Source organism: Heterobasidion irregulare (genome assembly GCF_000320585.1).
Source record: "Heterobasidion irregulare TC 32-1 unplaced genomic scaffold scaffold_03, whole genome shotgun sequence".
Taxonomy (NCBI): domain Eukaryota; kingdom Fungi; phylum Basidiomycota; class Agaricomycetes; order Russulales; family Bondarzewiaceae; genus Heterobasidion; species Heterobasidion irregulare.
In genome coordinates this window covers 119,060-139,232 of record NW_009258199.1, presented here as the reverse complement: position 1 = coordinate 139,232, position 20,173 = coordinate 119,060, and the positions used below count along the sequence as shown (strand labels likewise).

Genomic DNA, 20,173 nt, shown 5'->3' with positions numbered 1-20,173 from the left:
GTAATAGCGGTGCAAACGCCTGGTATACACAGTCCTAGTGCGCCTTCCCGAGCGATTTCAAAGATGCATACGTGGCATCCCAAACTTCATGTCCAAATAATACATACATGACTTGCTGATGTCTTCTCGGAAATCAAGCCGAATAATCCGGGTTCTCTCTGCGAAAGATACAAGAAGAGAACAAGATACGAGGTCGTCTAGTCATGGTGGTCCACTCGGAGCTAACGTGCATGGACGTATACCATAGGGCAATTTTCAATGGAGAATGTAATTTGAACTTTGATTGGGTAAAATGAGCAGCTATTTGGTAGTTGCACTCATGAGAATGGCTTCGATATGTCATTGAGTGCGTTCGAACCTTGTGCTATGAAAGCAATGCTGAACAGTACATCGGGAAAAATGGACTCACCAGAGATAGTTGGAGTGACTGCCTCTATCATCAGAACACTATGGGTCAATCAACAGCGTTGAGAACATTCCAACAAGTATATGACTGCGCAGTAGTTCTGACGAGATAAGAGGGTTTGAACGGCCTTTCCCACAATGTTCGAGGGATTTAAGGGGTCAAGAGCGCGGATATGGATAGCCTTTCCGTTGGGCGGTGAGAATTGCATGTACTGCACAGATTATGAGGGGGGACGTGGAGACATGGTCGCTGGTGAGAAAGTCGAGCGGAACTTGTTAGCGGAGGAGGCGTGACGTGTTGTGATCGCGTGACCGAGCGAGAGACGACGCGTATGCAGCTCGAATTCACGACCACAACCACGACCACGACCACGACCACCACAATCATCGCGCACGATGGACTGCTCATTCGCTCTCACAGGCAAAGACTATGTCATCATTGCCGCAGACACCACCGCCGCGCGCTCCATCGTTAAGATGAAAGTAGACGAGGACAAGATCAAGACGCTCAGCCCACACCTCCTCATGGCCTACTCTGGTGAACCAGGTGCGTGTCCTCCTTTTCTCCACGATGAAAAGTAAAATTTAAACTACCGCTTCTGCTGACCATAAGGCGACACTGTGCAGTTTGCCGAATACGTCGAGCGCAATCTTCGATTGTACCACATCCGCAACCTCTATCCCCTCCGTCCCCAGTCCGCCGCCGCGTGGATCCGGCGCGCGCTAGCTGATTCTCTCCGTTCGCGTCACCCTTATAACGTCAACATTTTACTGGGGGGATACGACACCGCAGATGACAAGCCCCAGCTGTACTGGATGGATTACCTGGGCACGCTTGCGTCCGTTCCATTCGCAGCTCACGGGTATGGCAGCTATTTCACACTTGGTTTGTTTGACAAGTGAGTTTCTTTTCATACCCATCTCCATAACCGATTCCTCCAAGCACGAATGCTCTGGCCACCGACATCGAAATTGTTCATGATTCCACGATGCGTCTAGTCGTCACCGTAGAGGATGTCACGATCAACTGACCCATTCCAATCAATCTGATATACTCTCTGTTCGCGTAGATATCACAACCCCAACGCATCCCTTGAGGAGGGCCTTGAGACGCTCAAGCGGGCAATTGACGAGACATCGCGGAGACTCGTCGTCGCTCCAGGGAAATATAAGGTGAAGATAGTCGACAAAAACGGGGTTCGCGAGATCGAGTTGTAGGTTGGTTGGCGCCATGTATCAAGTAATGCGATGGTTTGACAATGTATACGTGATGAAACTCTGCTGCGGGTTCTTGACGCCTATCTGGCTCTTCTCGTCCGCTCGATACGAGGTAAACAATGTCGCTCTCGCCGAAAACGATAGACTTATAGTCGCCGTGTACTTACCGAATCCAGCTGTCCTCTTCACAGGTTCAATTTATCGAAAATCTTCTTCTGAACTTGGTGTCAGATAGGGAAGTATGCTCTGGAGCATGTACGTTCCTGACAATGATCAGCTTTGGAGAGCCTACTTTCTCGAGTCTTCATTCAAAGTGTGAGGTATTGTTCGTCCCCATGCAAGAGTTTTATAAAATCATGCTATGACAAAATCCATATTTTTATGACCAACAGGTTGCTTACTCAGGGAGACTTAACACGTCTACCAGTAGCTGGAATCTTTATCTATTGGGTGCCTCCCAGACACGATTCAGAGGGTAAAAAATTTCGACCAACTAGCTGAACCAACTGGCCGAAAAATCAGAAACCATCATCAGCGGGAACAGCGATGCGTGTCGCCGTGTCCTGTCCGAGCCGCAAGGAACCAGAATGCACAATACGCCTGATCAACGGACAGTATGATATCAACAGCAAAACAAAAACGATAGACAGCGTAACGATAACATAGAGAACAGACTGAAACCAATCGAGAGACCTAATCCAGCGGGGCTCCAAGCACCACCGGGGACTCACATCGTCTGCGAGACTTCAACTGCCCCTCGCGAGCCCGGCCCTGACGCGCCTCGCCCACGCATCCACAGTCTCCTTTTCCAGTACGACACCATGCACCGCCCCCATATGCCTGCGCAGATCGTACGCGCGCCCAAACACGTACTCGCACGCCGCCTGCAGGGGCTGCGAAGGCGACGACGACAACGAGAAGTCTCTCAGGTTCGGGTATGGGCACCGAAGCCGGCGCAATCTGGCAATACTAGCGCCAGCAGTCCCAGAATCCCCAGCAGCCGCGCGCTGTGCGTACAAGCGGCCGGTCATCGCGTCGATGCCGCTGGGTCCTCCCTGCGCTCCGTCTGCGTCGCTGTATTCCTCGTCCGCATCTGCATCGCCGACCTCTCCCTGCTCACGCCCAGCAACATGCACGCGCGCGACATGCCGCTGCAGTATGTGCTTGTATCCGAACGCCCGCGCGCACCCGATTTCGGGGCACACAAAGTCGCGCCTACCGAGGTGCGTGATGGTGTGGTGCGTCGTGAGCGCTTTTTTCTGCACATCGGGCGAGAGTCAGCATGTATGCAGAGTAACGAAGATTGAGAGATTGAACGTGGATAGGAAAAAAAACGAGACGCACAGACTTGAAGTCCTTCCCGCACCTGTCCTCCTCGCATTTCCAATCTCTCCCGAGCTCGCCCCCGCGCCGTCGCTTTCTCAGCCGGTTCTCCTCGTCGTCGCCGCTGTCCTGTCCTCCGCTGTCCCGTCTCTCTATGCCTCTATCCTCTCCAGCCTCCGCATCTGCATCCGCGTGCACCTTCAGATGCGCCCTGAGCCCCGCGTGCGATGCAAATGTGCGCCCATCACAGGAGGCACGCGGACACATCGGCGGATGCGCCGTGCGGATGTGGTGCTGGAGCGCGGTCCAGGTAGGGAAGTAAGCCGGCTCCGCTGGATCAGAAGAGAGCGCGGGCAGCGCGACGGGAGCGAGACACCCAGGATGCACACACGTGTATCTCTTCTCTACACGCATACAGGGTGAACGTGTCAAATTTTTGTTCGGAGCTCTAGAAGGGCGATGACGCGGTGACGACTGACCGTCGTGTACCTTCGCGTGCGCACGTAGTTTCTGTGCGGTCGCAAACGACTTTGTGCACCCGCTGTGCGTGCACAGATATGGCTTACTGCCAGGAGGCGCGTGTTCCGCTGCAGTGTGTGCGCGGAGTTGGTGGTGCTTTGCAAAGGCGGCAGGGCATACCTCACACTGATGAAGGGTCGTGTACCGATTTTTGTATAGAACGACGATATCGTAAACAAAGCTATGAGACAAAACAATAGGGAGAGTGATAGAGACACGCGCACCTCGTAGCCTTTCAGACCCCTGTGAATGACCTCGACGTGCGCGTTCAGGTGCTGCTGTGTCCAAAAGCGCTTTTCGCATCCGACCTCGGCGCACGGGAGTGGGCGCGCAGAAGTGGAGAGGTGCGTGCGCGCGTGTGCGGCGAGATGGGTATCGCGGAGATAGGATTTGGGGCAGGAGGGGCATGTATATGGGCGCTAGACGCACGCTATCAGCGAAATTCCAGAGCAGGAGTGACGCGACAATCCACGGATTGGACGAATTCTAAGAAAGTGGGAAAGAAGAAAACAAAATAAGAGAGCAATAAGAAGAGAGAGGGAACGTACATGTCCGGTATGCGAGCGCGCGTGCTCAGCGAGACGCGACGGCTTCGTGTACGCCTTGCCGCACCCCTCGAACACACATCGATACGCTCTCTCACCCCCCATCGCAGTCCTCCGCGCATTCTGTCTCCCATTCTTAGACGCAGATGGTCCCGCGGCGGCATCAGACGCATACGAAGACTCGGCGTCGCCATCGGTGTGGAGATGTGTGTTCGTGTCGGTGTTCACGTCAGGATCGACATCGGAGGCGGAGAGGTGGATGATGTACGATTGTGTCGCTTTGCGCTTCCCGAGGATGGTCGTGGTGGGCGCCGCAGCTGTTGCAGACGTCGCCATCGCTCTCGAAGACGGGAACGGACTCGAGGAGGTCAATGGAAGAATGAGCTAATGCCGTAATCACAGCCGGTGCCGTCCCGGGGTCCCTCCGAGTGTTCGCTGAGCGCTCGAGACACACTCAACTCCTCTTGTGGCTCTTCCTGCACCCGCCTTTTGCCTCTCTCGTCATTCGTTCACAAGCTGCGCACAGCACAATGGGTAGTTGACCCTCGAATCAGGTTTTTTTACCGACTCGATCCATCTCAATCTGCTCAGTACTTGACGCGCAGTCGAGACTGCAACGAGAGAATAAAAGAATGTATTCTCAGTCTCGAGTAGAGAGAACTGATAAGTAAGTAAGGTAGAATGCCAACCTGTAACGAGAGAATAAAAGAATATATTCTACGAGGGGGGGTATTAGCGAAAGGTGAACAGTAATATGAACGAATAAACGAACCTCAGTCTCGAGTAGAGAGAACTGAGGTAACAGAAAAACGGAGGGGGAGAAAACTTAAGATACTCGGTTCAACCCGAACGTGCCGCCTCGGCAGGCGCTCTCCTCCTCTCATCACATGACCTCGGCGCGTGCAGGTGCAACTTACGACAAACTCAGTCCATCTCAATCTGTTCAGTAGTTGACGCGCACGACAAACGCGCCGGACAGGCTAGAGCAAGGAACCACTCTACTACTATATATCCTTGGCAAAAATGAAGAATTCGAGTGTCTTGGAAGCTATGATTTGGAAGGCAGACGACGAAGTCGTTCGGGATCACGGGATCGAGGACTCACATCGTGTGGGTTCAAAAGGACACTCCATCATCCATCTCAAGAGTCACTGAATTGTGGCGCTGTGGATACAGGGAGAACAGGGCCTCGATGCAGGGACTGTATTGATACTAGGTGACCAACGGTCGGGAACACGCACTTTGTAGGAGATCATAGTCTATCGTGCCACAAGGCGACAAAATCTTCAAATTTGCAGCAACAAGAGGTCAATACACATCAAAATCAGTGCAACATTTGCACTGACACGTCTTGGACATTTCCCTGGTGCAGAGAGTAATTAGCATAAGTAGAGTCCACGCCGGAGAGAAAACAGAACAGCGTCAAGACGCACACATATAGATCAGGCTTGCGATCAGAATATCAACAAACCCCTCACACGCAACTGCTTACTACTCACGCGCCCTATGCTCTCTTCAAACGCCCATCTATCGTATAAAATGTGAACACCACTCATTACACGTCTTGAGTAGCGATCGATCTGGAAAAAGCTGCGGCGATGTTTTGTTCCGGGTCATCGAGGCATCAGAACGGCGAATTTGAATGAAGAAAAGCTTCCACAAAGACATAGCTCGATGTGGCATTTCTCGAGATGCCGCCTCAATCTACGAATGCGCGGCCAAATTTACGAGTAATTGCAAAAGGCTGCCAGGATCAGACACGTGAGAGAAAGCAAGGCGAGCCTGTGTGCCACCAGACGATTGCGACAATGATCGAGATGTAACGTTCCGGTTCCAAACAGCCAATGCGCAGACCAAAATCGCGTGCTCACTTTGATACAAACCGCCACTCCCCGGAGGAGAGCAGGCTGTGGAGGGAGTCAAGACCAGGTGTCATCGCCAACAGCCCACATTCGCAATCGAGTGATCGTAAGTAGCTCTGAATACGCTCGGTAACCCTAAACGAAGTCTCGCCTTGTTCGTGATGAGGCGCCACGTTCCTCTGCCACAATCACCAGCACAAAGCGCCGGTGAGGCTTCGTAGATCGCGCAGTCGTTCCCTCTGGCCGCGTGTAGATTGAGGGTGTATGCGTTCCTTTGTCTATCCGCGGTCAAGATGAATATATAAGAGCGGGCGGGAGAAGGACAATGAGACAATTCACCATCTCATCGCTACCGCCTGACCACTTCAAGACTTCAATCCTACCAACCCCCGATGACCATGTTCGACTTGGACGAGCTCATGAAGACCATCTTCCAAGAGCTCCGTGATGGAGTGTCGTTCCTGGACTCTGACGGCCCCTTGGACATGACGGACTTTGATGATTTTCCTGATGCACCCAACGTCGGGAATACTTCCCATACGGTGGACGAAACTACCACCACGGGCGCGGAGCTGGTACCAGCTGAAGGGACGAAGGAGGAAGCCGATCTGATACGGATGCTGGAGGTATGTTTCACGTCGGTCAACGCGTAGTCATTCGCAATCTGACCTCCTGTAGGAGAATGGCCTTCTAGTGAACACCGATAGGCCGAATCTCAATTACTGTAACGATCAAGGCTCCCTCGCTCAGCGGACGTTGATTGCAATGCCTTTCGCGGAGACATTCGTACCCGATGGAAGTGGAAGTCTGCCCGAGGTGGCGATGATGTCCCAGAGCATCCAGCAGAGTAAGTCCATCGACGTCTGCTGTAGCATGCGAGACATCGACACTGACGCTTTATTCTGTGGCCAGACAACTTGTGGTGCCCTCCTGCACATAGGCCGTTCGCGATGGATAATGATGCGGTGCCACTGCCGCCCATTAGCCACAGGAAGAGGCGCGCGGAGGACGATGCCACAGAGTGGTTTACGTCCAAAAGCGGGAGGAGGGACGGTATGAGCGTAGTGGAGCGGATCCCTCCCCCAACTCTGCCGCAAACAAGTTTCAGTAGGTTCGCCACAGCCTACGAAGCTACCGAGGGCAATGCTCTGAGAAACAACAAAAAAACAACAAGAACTTTTGGCGGCGAGGAAATTCTCTTCGCCGCCGATTCGGTCCCAGTCGCTGTCCCGTTGTTGATCCAAGAGCCTTGGCCCACGATGACATCGACCGCCGCACCAGCGACGCATCCGTATCATCCGCAGGCATCGTATATGACTGCTGGGTACAGCGGTCAAGCCTTCCCTCATTCATTGAGCTCATTTGGCGCACAGCCCACCTTCCAGCAAGCCGTGCCAATGCTTCCATGGGGTGCAGCGTCAGAGAGCCGTCAACGTTTCGACACGATGCCGCATATACCGACAGGAAATGGAGTCTACTTTCCTCAACCTCCTTTTGGCACTACAGGGCCATCGATGATACACGACACTTCCTTGCGATGGATGGCGAGTGCTCAGGCAGAAGATCCGTTCTTGCTGCGGACGATGCCTTCAATGCCCGTCGAGAGCAGCCTAGATGCGTCCTTGGCGCAAACACTACCCAGCTACCCATCAAGGATGAGAGAGCCTCATCGGGTGCTCCACACCAGTGCCACAGAGCCCCAGACTTTCACATTCCCTGTCGCTGCGCCCACATTCGGCGCAGTACCATGCCCTTCAGACGATCGACTCCCTTCAGTCGCGAACCCATCGCAGACAGTCAGTTCGTCCACCTCGTCGACAGCGCCATCGGCTGCGAAGCCGAAAAGGAAAAAACAGCCGCCTCGGGCATCCGGCATGACTTCATCGTCTAAGATACCATCGACCTCCAAGCCGAAAAAGCAAAAACAGCCACCTCGGGCATCCGACACGACTTCATCGTCTAACATGCCATCAACCTCCAAGCCGAAAAAGAAAAAACAGCCGCCTCGGGCATCCGGCACGACATCCAAGGCGCCATCCACCTCCAAGCCGAAAAGGAAGAAACAAGCCCCTGCTCAGACATCGGGCTCGTCCTCATCGACAGCGCCCTCATGCGTGGGCCCCATAAAGCGCAGACGGCCTCCTCAGACCCCATACGACCCGGACGGGGTCGGGTGCCATATCTGCAAGGGAGGCTTCACGAGGCCCTCGGAGGTGACCAAGCACTTGAGGACGAAGAAGCACCGCCTGAACGAGCTCGCGATGATGTTCCCAGGCCTGAAGATGTCGCAGCCGAAGAATGATATCATATGCCCCATTGACAAGTGCGATGAGGTGGCGGTGGAATCATGGCTGATGAAACAACACCTGGAAGAGAAACACGGATTGATTGCGAAGAATGTGAGCGCGACGAATGTGAATGATGCAGATGTGGAGAAAGGGGACGATGTAGATACGGATGAAGATGAGTCGGATTGAACATCTAGTAGGAGGGGAAATCATAGAGGTAGTTGTCCTTCTTAAAGCTAGAGAAAAGTTGGCGACACATACCTGGCTACCAATGCATATATATTGAATTCTCTTCCTCTTTTGTGAACAACCCACACTTGAACTGGGTTTGATCTCAACACGACCAGTGTCGATGAGCGGCTGCCTCGCACTTGGAGGGTACTTCGTTCTCATCTTACTGCTGTTGTCGCTCGCGTTGCTCGTGAGCATCGTGCGACCCAACGTGGTAGTTTGCACCATTGAAGCTGCCTGTGCAGCTGGACGGCGTAGAGAGTGAGCGTGGGGATTGTGAAGGCAGAGCGCACAGGAGACGAGGCAGAGAGAAAGCTGACATTGGCCATGTATGATGAAGCCGCGACCCGGACCTGCTTCGCCAGCAATGACATCAGAATCTGCAGGCGATCAACAACGGCCTATCTCTATAGTCTGACTATATTCTGGTCGGTGAGCCGATGCGATGGTGAACGGCCACATCCCCACCATGCGCATACAGACGACATAACGCGGTCCCCCGGGTCCGCGCACGGTGTGCATTTGTCCTTAACTATTCAAAGCGCGTCTTCTGTTTCGATGAGCATATCCATGAGATCCCCGACACCAGAAAGCTTGACCATAAAGAGGTAATAGCGCGTCTGACCCTCGCACTGAAATCCAGTCTCGAACCAGCATGTTCAAGAACAGAAGACGAGGATGACAAGATGAACGCGGCACTAGTGATCGCTGATCGTAGAGGAAGCACAGCGATGAGACGCGGACGCATGTAGAATGGCGCGAATAGGGGTGCCGGTCTCACAACGAATGCGTCCAAAACTCGACTTGCTCCATGTACTCTGCGGTGTTGAATCCAGGGCGCATAAGAGGTACCGGGGATCACAGCCAGCGTCCTTGGCCTATTTGTCGCGCTTTTCCATGTTGCGCACATCGGTGGTGTTGGAGAGGTAGAAAATTTTGCTTTCAAAATCCTCTTGCTAGTGTCTACTTGACAGACGAATGTGATATGAGAGGCTCTTGAGCCGAGTCAAACAAATGATCAAGGTGATAGAAAGAAGAAGCACTCACCGCCGTGCAAGATATTATAGAGAGCATCATCTGCAGCGTTATGCACCTCCTGGTGGATGGTGTCGGTGTCGGTCCTAGCCTGCTTCAGGGAGAAGGTGTGCGATGTGAAGGCGGGTGAGGATCCAAGAGAAAATCGGTCCAATGTCTGATAGGCATGGATGCGGAAGAGAATCTGCTCGCGGTGAGGTTGAGAATATCTTTCAAGTATATGGGAAGGATAAGAGATGAGACTGGGAAAGCGCTGATGGAGTGGTGAACTGCGCTGGTGATGGTTTTAACACGCCGATGTTTAGAGATGGTCGGGCGGGGACCTCTATTGGTATAAGGTTTGCGAGGAGGTGAAGGCGCTGTTGAGGGGCATGCGCAAGCCTCGCCTAATAAATCTCAGATGCGACAACTTCGAGATTGCTCACCATCCGAGGTGGTGAGGGCAAGTGTATGGGCGGCGAGGAGAACAACGAGATGATCAGATCGCTCAAGGCATCAATGGTGCACGTGATGTCTCTAGGGCGCGACCTCGACATCCGCGTGCTCTCCCTCGCCCACTCTCCCTAGTTTCATTCCAAGAGCGCTCACATTCACGTATTCGGCGCTCGGGAGGGGGTTGGTTGAGCCTAGTCCAATCTCCGCTTTATCTCAAACGAAGGCGGTGTACCGTCGGTGCGATCGGTGCCACTTTCTGCGCGCCGTGCTGCTGTCCTCTGCGCCCGCATCGCTCGTGCACAACGTCCAGCAGCGCTACCCCACATGGCGATCACATCGCTCACGCTCGCGCAGCCGACGCTAGCCGTACAACTGAGCGCGCGCGACATGGCAGAGCGAAATTGCGACTGATGCCAGACGCGTCCTCATCATATCATGATCACGTCCCACGGAGACTGCAGGCTTTCGAGCATATAGTAAATTACGTCGAGCCTCAAATCCGCACACAGTCTGATTTTCGTGGTCACGTCAAATGCCTTGCGACGAGTCGCGCGACCCAATTCATGTGTACAGTGCACCGTAGTCAGGGAAACGATGTGCTGCCCTAAGTTACACAAAACACTCAGAGACAATAAGAGGCCGTCAAAGGGTGTTTGAAGGGAGGAGAGAAGGAAGGGGGAGGCAAAGGCTTACCTCGCTTGACAAACCGAGGGAGCGTCTTGGATTTCCGCCCGGTCGCCTCCGAGTGCACCTCAATTTTGCGATCAGGGTGTCAATGTTGCGCGAAGCTTATCACAAGGAGTGGAAGAAAGTGACTAAGTACGTTTGAGCGGGGAATGCTGTATCAGGGAGGGTCGTTCATCAGAAAATGAGTGCATTTGGACGGTGGAAGAGACCATAGAAATTGAGTATGATCCCTGTCTATCAACCGATTCAGGCGAGTGCTCATGCGCTTGTCTTCACAAGACATCAGTGTGAAGCGAGGTTTACGCCGCTTTGCTCGCTATCAATAAAAACAAAACGAGGACATTGCTCCCTCTGGCTGTGAATACAGACATGCTTTTCAGACTCTATGTCAGTTATGTGTATAGATAGATACTGATGTCATTGTTGAAACCTAGCAATCATGTACCAACAGATTTCTCATAAATATCCTGTCAGGCATACCTTGAGCACCTCCGCTAACGCTTCCTCGCTCACATCCTTCCACTCTTCCTTCTCCATCGCCTTTTCCAGATCCTCCTCCAGCACGATATCAAACCGATGCCCAGTCCAAACGCCACGAGAATAGTCCCAGCTGTAAGGTGATCCCTCGTCGGTCTGCGACCAGAACGAGCGCAAGCAGAGCACTTCACCGAACCCAAACGACTCTAGATCACGCACAACCCATTCAGACTCGTGTCGATAATCGCGATCCTTGAGCTCCTGGATTGCCTTGCCATGCACATATTCGCGCCGAGAAAGGTTTCGCAGGACAGCCCATTGTTCTCCGTCTTCGGCTTTAGGCCCCCTAGAGCGCGCATTCCAGTACACCTGGCGGCGCAAACCGACCGCCTCGGGCCCACCTGTCTGCGGTTGTATGTGATGCCTCTTGCGCGCGTAATAGGGGTCGGTGAGACTCAGAAGCAAATCGCAGCTCTTGCAGCCTTCTGAAAAGCAGTTGCTCATGCGTCTCAATCTTCATCTCACCTCCTCACTCAAATCAATGTCGACCTGCCTCGGGGAGCGGGCATACGCGAGATAAAGGCTAACTCGCCTTGTCTTCTTGTCGTCGTCGTCATCGCTCTCCTCGTCTTCAATTCCCAAGTAGTCCATGTGTAAGGCCCATTTCCAGCTCTTTTTCCTCAGCAGCTGTGAGTAACTCGGGCGAGAGGTCCTCAGCATAGCTCCCGATGCAGATGAGTCGATCGCCTGCCCAATCAGACAATAGTTTCAAGCGGGACCGGATGTGGCGGCGGGTGATTTGCCAATATCGGCGGCAAGTCAGGGCAAACAGGGTGACTTCGGCGTAGTCGAGAAGATGGGTACAGATCCGATCAAGGAGCTCGGCTGGTAGGAGGGATAGGTACGGCGTGCTGAGAGGTGCCGCTTTCGAGTGGGACGAGAGTAAAAGCCTATCAGAAATGCCTGTGTACCTCGTGCGCTTCGATGGATGAGATCCTGTGTCATCGCAGTCTGAACGAGTGTCATCGGGTGGCTTGCGCTTGTTCTGGGATGTGATGGAAGGCAATTCAGTGGCATAGACAGTGGCACCCGGGGTCGATTAACCTATCCGACACTTTCATGAAGGTGAGAGCCGAGTCAGTAGTCAGAAAAGAAGTTTCTCGCTCACGATTCAGGCGGCTTCGCATCGTTGAAATGGACGAGATGAACGGGATGGTAAAAAAGGTAGTTGTCGAGAAACCCGAGATATCCAACCCAGAAATCTTCGCGCTTGCTTAGGCTGACCCTCTGGCGCTTGTCGAGGTTGATTAGTACCCACTCTTGACCCATTGATGCCGTCCATTGGATGTGAGTGGAAGGATAGGGAGTCCACGAGGTAACGTGCACTGAAACAAACCATATCGTCTTCGGCTATTGCCGCAATGTGTCACTGGGAGGCCAATGTTCTGACAATGTGGCCATGTATCGTACGAGAAATGCTCATCCGAGCCCCATATCTTGTGTCAACCTTTGCGACCACCACTCACTACACGTTTTGAATAGATATTAATCGGAGAAAGCGGCGGCGACACTTCGCTCCGGGTCACCGAGGCTCCACTGCAGAAAGACGGATTTGAGTGAGGAAAAGCTTCCACAAACACACAGCTTCGATGTGGCATTTCTCGAGATGCCACCGGAATCTCCGATTGCGCGGCCACAAACTGAAGCTCTTCACAGAAACTTACGAGTGATCGCAAAGAGCTACTTGGATCAGAAAGCAAGGTGAGCCTGTGTACCACCGGACAACCACAACAATGATCGAGATGTAACGTCCTGGTAACAAACAGCCAATGCGCAGACCAAAATCGCGTGCTCTCTTTGATACAAACCGCAACTCCTCGAAGTAGAGCAGGCTGTGGAGGGAATCAAGACCAGGTGTCATTGTCCACAGCCCGAATTCACAATCGAGCGATCGAAGACAGCTCTGACTACGCTCGGAGACCCTAAATGAAGTCTCGCTTTGTTCGTGACGAGGCGCCACGTTCCTCTGCCACAATCACCAGCACAAAGCGCCGGTGAGGCTTCGTAGATCGCGCAGTCGTTCCCTCTGGCCGCGTGTAGATTGGGGGCATATGCATTCCTTTGTCCATGGGCGATTAGGGTCAGTATAAGAGAACGGGCAGAGGAAGGACGATGGGACAGCTCACATCCAACTGTTACTCAGTTCACCCCGACAATACCCCAATCCCACTGACCTTTGATAACTATGTCTGACCTAGACGAGTTCACTGAGACCGTCTTCCAAGAACTCCGTGATGGAGTGCCAATCCTGGGCACCGACGGCCCCTTGGACATGACTGGCGTCGATTGTCTCCCTGACATGCACAACCTCGAGGAGCACCCCAGGCCGTACGGACACGACTGGACTGGCGTAGACCTGCTCCCAGCCGAAGGGTCAAACGAAGAGGCCGAACTGATGCGGATCTTGGAGGTACGTCTCACGAAAGCAATACATACGACCAATCTGACCCCCTTCAGGAGAGCGGCGTTTGTGTTAATCCCAGCGCGCCCAACCAAGACTACGCTTACAACCAAGGCTTCTCTGCCTTCACGTCCAATGCCGCGTCATCCGGGGTCGTTCCTGCATATGATCGGTATGCTACTGCCGCCCCACAAGCCCTTTCGCAGAGTATGTCACCCGAAATCTGTTGTGGCATTCGAGACATCGACACTAACGTATTCGATCAGTGCCAGACTGCTTGTGGCCCGCTCCTCATCGTGTGCCGTTCACACAGACCTCTACGGACTACTTCTCCGTGGCGAACGAATCGGCGCCGCTGCCATCAATTGCCCGCAGGAAGAGGCGGCTAGACGATAACGGCGTCGAATGGTCCACCTCCAAGCACAAGAGATGGCTAAGTGCAAGCGCAGGGGAGCAAATCCCCCCGTCTGCACATCCAGTTTCCAGTAGGTTCGCCACAGCCTACGAAGCCTCCGAGGGCAATGCCCTCAGATACAACAACGAAACAACAAGAACTTTTGGCGGCGAGGAAATTTTCTTCGCCGCCGATGCAGTCCCAGTCACTGTCCCATCGTCGATCCAAGGGCCTTGGCCCACGATGACATCGACAGCCGCGCCAGCGACGCATCCGTATCATCCGCAGGCACCGTATATGAGCGCCGGGTACAACAATCAAGCCATTCCTCATTCATTCAGTTCATTTGGCGCACAGCCCACCTTCCAACAGGACGTGCCAATGCTGCCATGGGGTGCAACGCCAGAGAGCCGTCAGCGGTTCGACATGATGCCACATATACCGACAGAAAACGGAGTCTACTTTCCTCGGCCTCCCTTCATCACAGGGCCATCGATGATTTACGACCCTTCCCTGCAAAGGATGACGAGCGCCGAGGAAGAGGATCCGTTCTTGCTGCGGTCAATGCCTACAATGCCTATCGAGAGCAGCCTTGGTGCATCCTTCGCACAGCCACAGCCCAGCTACTCAACAACAATGCGAGAGCCCTATCGGGTGCTCCACACCAGTGCCGCAGAGCCCCAGCCTTTCACCTTCCCTGTCGCTGCGCCCATATTCGGCGCAGTGCCATATCCCCCAGACGGTCGACTCCCTTCAGTCGCGAACGCATTGCAGATATCCGGATCGTCCACCTCGTCGATGGTGCCATCAGCTGCGAAGCCGAAAAGGAAAAAACAGCCACCTCGGGCATCCGGCACGACTTCATCGTCTAAGATCCCATCAACCTCCAAGCCGAAAAAGAAAAAACAGCCGCCTCGGGCATCCGGCACGACATCCAAGGCGCCATCCACCTCCAAGCCGAAAAGGAAGAAACAAGCCCCTGCTCAGACATCGGGCTCGTCCTCGTCGACGGCGCCCTCATGCGTGCGCCCCATAAAGCGCAGACGGCCTCCTCAGACCCCATACGACCCGGACGGGGTCGGGTGCCATATCTGCAAGGGAGGCTTCACGAGGCCCTCGGAGGTGACCAAGCACTTGAGGACGAAGAAGCACCGCCTGAACGAGCTCGCGATGATGTTCCCAGGCCTGAAGATGTCGCAGCCGAAGAAGGATATCATATGCCCCATTGACAAGTGCGATGAGGTGGCGGTGGAATCATGGCTGATGAAACAACACCTGGAAGAGATACACGGACTGATTGCGAAGGCAGTGAGCGCGACGAATGTGAATAATGCAGATGTGGAGAAAGGGGACGATGTAGATACGGATGAAGATGAGTCGGATTGAACATCTAGTAGGAGGGGAAATCATAGAGGTAGTTGTCCCTCTTTCGGGGAGGGAATAATTGGCGATAGTCTCCACGATGACGACAAATATCATGACTTACCCGGCTACCACTGCATATATATATATATATATTGAACCGCTTAGTTTTTTGTGAATAACCCTGCACTTTAACTGGGTTCGATCTCGACGTATCGATTAGCGCCGCGGCCGATCCATCCTGCTTTCTAACCCATGTCGACGATCCAGTCTGCACACTCGGTTGATGAATTATCCTCATCATGAAGCTGTTGTCCACGCTCGCGTTGCTCGTGAGCATCGTGCGACCCAGTGAGGTAGTTTGCGGCTCGGGGCTGGCAGTGCAGCTATACGACGTCAAGCGTGAGCGAGGGGAGTGTGGAGGCGAAGGGCACAGGGACGAGGCAGAGAGGAAGATCAAAGAGTGATCAAAGTCCTCCAGCAAGGTGGGATGTGAGATTATTTGCGCCTGCCAGTCCAGCAAAGTCCAGCAAAGTCTTACCTGTCGATAAAGTAGCAGCAGAACGCGTCAAGCGCAGGGAAAAGGGGGTAGATAGAACGACCATCGAGTCCATCGACGAGCAGCGACGACGACAAGGCCTGTATACTCCGGCCGTCGACTGTTCACCCGGAAGCGCCCGCATCGGAGCGCCTGAGCAGGCACGTGCGCACTGAGCGCGACCTCGACATCCGCGTTTCTCTCCCTTCAAATTCCCTTCGCCCGTCTCACTCGCCCGCTCTTCCACTTCTTCGACTATCGTCTTGCTCATCTGGAGCTTACCTTTGGCCAGCTGCGTGCGGGCTCCCTTCTTTACTCCAGATAAAATACATGGCGCCTTCATCTGGTCTTGAAACCGGCGGACTTGCTACCTCTCACCGTTCAACGCGGTATCTACCAGCGCGCGCCTCCGTTTCCCTGCATCTGGGTCATTTGACGCTATAAACACCACCGCGGTCTTCTACGCCTCACACTGACAAGATTTCCGCACCACCCTCACCTGGTTCTTTCCTTCCCTTCCTTGCTTTCTCAGCTACCGTCCAACACCACACCACCCTCGCATTGCCATCTCGTCCGGATTCGGTCATGGATCAGCGCGTTCTGTGGCTTATCCACGACGATGACCGGGCGTTGGCGGCTAGCTATGTGTGTCCCCGTTTGAGATTTTACGCTCTCTTGTTTTTGCATCTTGATAGAACTTTAACCCTCCCCCGCCTCCTCCGCGCTGTTTTCCCGCCATCCTCGCTCATCATCCTCCATTCTTGTCCCTTCCCACCCAAGGCACCTCCACCGTCTTAATGTGCGGCGCCCCTGGCCACCCGGTTATCCAGCCGTACGCGCTCCTCATCTCCGAGATTTTCCGTCTCGTTTCACCCCAGCTACACCAACTCACCACCACCGTTCCCTGCGCGACCGCGACCGCAATTCAAATAACCAGCACGCCTGAGCCGCCTGCGGGTACGACTGTGCCGCTCCCGAGCGTCGACGACACCGTTGACGCGATCAGTGGTACTTCATGCGCATCGTGCCGTTGTCCTCCGCGCCCGCGTTGCCCGTGCACAGCGTCCTGTGGCACTACCCCTCATGGCGACCACTTTGCCCACGCCCGCATAGCCGAAATTGGCCGTACAGATGAGCGCGTGCGACATGGCAGAGCCAAATCGCGACTGGTGTCCGACGCGTCTCCATCATATCATGATCACGTCCCGCCGAGACTGCCGGCTTTCGAGCATACAGTGAATTCGTCGAGCCTCAAGTCTGCACACAGTCTGATTTTCGTGGTCACATCGAAGGCCCTGCGACGAGTCGCGCGACCCAATTCATGCGTACAGCGCACCATAGTCAGGGAAACGATGTGCTGCCCTAAGTTACACAAAACACTCGGAGACGATAAGAGGCCGTCAAAAGGTGTTTGAAGGGAGGAGAGAAGGAAGGGAGAGGCAAAGGCTTACCTCGCTTGACAAACCGAAGGAGCGCATTGGATTTCCGCCCGGTCGCCTCTGAGTAATGCAAGATCCGCTAGTGAAAGTAAGGGTCTAACCTAATGCACAGAGACAAGACCGAACAAAGAAGGAATGAGGACAGGTATACTCACCGCAAGTATGACCTACTCTGCAAGTGCACGTACATGCACGGCGGAAGAGATCGCTGCGCTGTACTACATGGAAACTGGAACCCAAAAAGCAGGCCTTCTGGCGGCATATCGAGACAACGCGTGGACGTGTGAAGGGCTGCGATAGTGTTGAGCTCGCTCCCAATCGGACGTGATGCAGATGAGGGCTAGTGTAGTTAGGCTCAACCGACCCCTTCACCATGTGAAGGTGAGCGGTCTTGAAATGAGACTACCAGTATGGTGGCGAGGAGAACGATGGGCAATGCAACACAATTCGCGGAGCAAGTCAGGTTAGTTTATGTCCGTCTCAAGCTTGCTATATATATAACCGCGCATAGATACTGTTAGCTTTCCCTTGATCTCGTCGAAGCGCGCTTTTGCCTATGACCGATGAAAACCTTGTTGAGATGTTGTTTGGCTGAATAAAGATAAGCGAATAAGAAGAGGAGAGCACTAGCCAAAAATATCTCTGAAGGCCGTTCTGAAATTCCTGAGAGTAGGCAGCTGTGTAGGTCTTTGTCTTCTCAAGGTAGATGTGGCGCGCGATATGGAGGCGGGTGCGGGTGCGGAGGGGGCCTCTGTCTGTTCAGAACACTTGACGGTCTAGAGAAGTGGAGAAACTCATCTAGGATGTTGACGCCTTGTATAGGATGCACTGAAATCGTCGGCGTGGAGCGCTCGTCGTCAGAGGTAATGAGGGCGAGTGTGTGGACGACGACTCGACGAGGAGAGCGACAGGGCTTACCAAATTCGCGGAGCCGTCGTTAGTACGCGCTGCACGTGACGTTTCCTCGAACCTCTCGGCCGGAAGGTTTCCCTACGTGCACCTACAAGCTACACTCGATGTAAATCTCTCGCAGACATCAAGTACTTAGAAGATGTCTAAAAAATCATCCTTTGATCAGAAACCCTTGATTTGTTGTTTCCTCGTTCGGAGTGGGCATGGCATGCGTCGTTAACTGCATCTCAAGTGTGCCAAAATCATAGAAATCTTATCACGAGGAGTGGAAGAGAGTAACTAAGTACGTGTGGGTGGGGAATGTTGAGTTAGGAAGGGCTGTGCATTGGAAAATCAGTGGGTTTGGATGGCGGAAGAGGAGACCATAGAAATCGAGCACGATCTCTGTCTATCAATTGATTCAGACGAGTACTCATCTTCATGTGAAGCGATGTTCATACCACTCTTCTCGCTATCAATGCAAACAAAATGGGGTCATCGCTCTTGCTCAATTCGACCGTTCAATACAGATGTACCGTTCAATACAGATGTGCTGTTCAGGCTCCACGTCAGCAATTTGTGAAGACAGATACTGATGCCATTATTGAAACCTAGCAATCATGTACCAACAGATTTCTCAGTAATATCCTGTCAGGCATACCTTGAGCACCTCCGCTAACGCTTCCTCGCTCACATCCTTCCACTCTTCCTTTTCCATCGCCTTTTCCAGATCTTGCTCCAGCACGATATCAAACCGATGCCCAGTCCAAACACCACGGGAATAGTCCCAGCTGTAAGGTGATCTCTCGTCGGTCTGCGACCAGAACGAGCGCAAGCAGAGCACTTCACCGAACCCAAACGACTCTAGATCACGCACAGCCCGTTCAGGCTCCTGTCGATAATCGCGATCCTTGAGCTCCTGGATTGCCTTGCTATGCACATATTCGCGCCGAGAAAGGTTTCGCAGGACAGCCCATTGCTCTTCATCCTCGGCTTTAGGCCCCCTAGAGCGCGCATTCCAGTACACCTGGCGCAAACCGATCACCTCGGGCCCACCTATCGGTAGTTGTGTGTGATGCCTCTCGCACGAGTAATATGGTTTGGTGAGGCTCAGAAGCAGATCACAGGTCTTGTAGACTTCTAAAGTGTGGTCGTCCATGTGCTCCAATTTCTTTCTCACCTCCTTAACCAAATCAATGTCGACCCGCCTCGGGAAGCGGGCACACGCGAGGTCATAAAGGCTAACTCGCTTTGTCTTCCCGTCGTTGTCATCGCTCTCCTTGTCTTGAATTCCCCAGCGTTCCACGATCTCGGCATGTGTAAGGCCCATTTCCAACTCTTTTTCTTCAGCAGCTGTGAGTAACCCAGGCGGGAGGTCCTTGGCGTAGCTTCCTATGCAGATGAGTCGATCGCCTGCCCAATCAGACAATAGTTTCAGGCGGGACCGGATGTGGCGGCGGCTGATTTGCCAATGTCGACGGCAAGTCAGAGCAAATATAGTGACTTCGACGTAGTCGGGAAGATGGGTACAGATCCGATCAATGAGCTCGGCTGGTAGGAGGGAAAGATAAGGTGTGCTGGTAGGTGCCGTATTCGAGCCGGGCGAGAACGAGAACTTGTTGGAAGTGCATGTGGACTTTACGCGCTTCGAGAGATGGAATCCTCCGTCATCGCAGTCTAAATGAGTGTCACTGGGCGACTTGCGCTTGTTCTGGGATGTGACGGAAGGTGATTCGCTGGCATGAACAGTGGCACTCGGGGTCGATTTGACCTGTCCGACACTTTCATGAAGGTGAGAGCCGCGTTGAGAAGTCATAACAGAAGTTTCTCGCTCACGATTCAGGCTGCTTCACATCGTCGAGGTCGGCGAGATAGACCGGACGGTAAAAGAGAAAGCTGTCGAGAAATACGAGACCTCTGCCCCAGAGGTCTTCGCGTTTGTATAAGTTGGTCATCTGGCGCTTGTCGAGGTTGAGAAGTATCCACTCTTGACCCATTGATGCCGTCTGCTGGATGTGAGTGGAAGGATGGGGAGTCTGCAAGGTAACGTGCGCTGAAACAAG

General features: G+C 53.5%; 9 protein-coding genes across 9 annotated transcripts; 4 read left to right on the top strand and 5 right to left on the bottom strand.

Moving 5' to 3' along the window:
- Positions 1–458: 458 nt before the first annotated feature.
- HETIRDRAFT_170033 (uncharacterized protein) lies at positions 459–614 on the bottom strand (the record flags this gene model as incomplete). Its single annotated transcript, XM_009545060.1, has 1 exon — positions 459–614. The coding sequence occupies one exon, from the start codon at positions 612–614 to the stop codon at positions 459–461; it is 156 nt and encodes a 51-aa protein (XP_009543355.1).
- Positions 615–760: 146 nt separating this feature from the next.
- Positions 761–1,623, top strand: HETIRDRAFT_62256 (20S proteasome, regulatory subunit beta type; the record flags this gene model as incomplete). Its single annotated transcript, XM_009544954.1, has 3 exons — positions 761–952; positions 1,019–1,304; positions 1,476–1,623. Exons 1-3 carry the CDS (start codon positions 802–804, stop codon positions 1,621–1,623), a joined length of 585 nt encoding a protein of 194 aa, XP_009543249.1. The 5' UTR covers positions 761–801.
- Positions 1,624–2,369: 746 nt separating this feature from the next.
- zfp6 (putative transcription regulator) lies at positions 2,370–4,346 on the bottom strand (the record flags this gene model as incomplete). The annotated part of the gene is made up of 4 exons (XM_009545059.1): positions 2,370–2,882; positions 2,968–3,533; positions 3,690–3,951; positions 4,014–4,346. 4 exons carry the CDS (start codon positions 4,344–4,346, stop codon positions 2,370–2,372), a joined length of 1,674 nt encoding a protein of 557 aa, XP_009543354.1.
- A 1,924-nt stretch (positions 4,347–6,270) lies between these two features.
- Positions 6,271–8,349, top strand: HETIRDRAFT_312412 (uncharacterized protein; the record flags this gene model as incomplete). Its single annotated transcript, XM_009545058.1, has 3 exons — positions 6,271–6,498; positions 6,551–6,740; positions 6,785–8,349. 3 exons carry the CDS (start codon positions 6,271–6,273, stop codon positions 8,347–8,349), a joined length of 1,983 nt encoding a protein of 660 aa, XP_009543353.1.
- A 2,587-nt stretch (positions 8,350–10,936) lies between these two features.
- HETIRDRAFT_313954 (uncharacterized protein) lies at positions 10,937–11,529 on the bottom strand (the record flags this gene model as incomplete). The annotated part of the gene is made up of 2 exons (XM_009545057.1): positions 10,937–10,978; positions 11,029–11,529. 2 exons carry the CDS (start codon positions 11,527–11,529, stop codon positions 10,937–10,939), a joined length of 543 nt encoding a protein of 180 aa, XP_009543352.1.
- A 315-nt stretch (positions 11,530–11,844) lies between these two features.
- HETIRDRAFT_312861 (uncharacterized protein) lies at positions 11,845–12,126 on the bottom strand (the record flags this gene model as incomplete). Its single annotated transcript, XM_009545056.1, has 1 exon — positions 11,845–12,126. A coding segment is annotated over one exon (282 nt), but the record flags the coding sequence as incomplete, so codon positions are not given.
- A 1,138-nt stretch (positions 12,127–13,264) lies between these two features.
- On the top strand, positions 13,265–15,266 carry HETIRDRAFT_314366 (uncharacterized protein; the record flags this gene model as incomplete). Its single annotated transcript, XM_009545055.1, has 3 exons — positions 13,265–13,495; positions 13,543–13,711; positions 13,759–15,266. Coding segments are annotated over 3 exons (1,908 nt in total), but the record flags the coding sequence as incomplete, so codon positions are not given.
- Positions 15,267–16,365: 1,099 nt separating this feature from the next.
- Positions 16,366–16,893, top strand: HETIRDRAFT_449272 (uncharacterized protein; the record flags this gene model as incomplete). Its single annotated transcript, XM_009545054.1, has 3 exons — positions 16,366–16,425; positions 16,476–16,737; positions 16,787–16,893. The coding sequence occupies 3 exons, from the start codon at positions 16,366–16,368 to the stop codon at positions 16,891–16,893; spliced, it is 429 nt and encodes a 142-aa protein (XP_009543349.1).
- A 1,854-nt stretch (positions 16,894–18,747) lies between these two features.
- HETIRDRAFT_102282 (uncharacterized protein) lies at positions 18,748–20,107 on the bottom strand (the record flags this gene model as incomplete). The annotated part of the gene is made up of 2 exons (XM_009545053.1): positions 18,748–19,891; positions 19,947–20,107. The coding sequence occupies 2 exons, from the start codon at positions 20,105–20,107 to the stop codon at positions 18,748–18,750; spliced, it is 1,305 nt and encodes a 434-aa protein (XP_009543348.1).
- Positions 20,108–20,173: the final 66 nt, after the last annotated feature.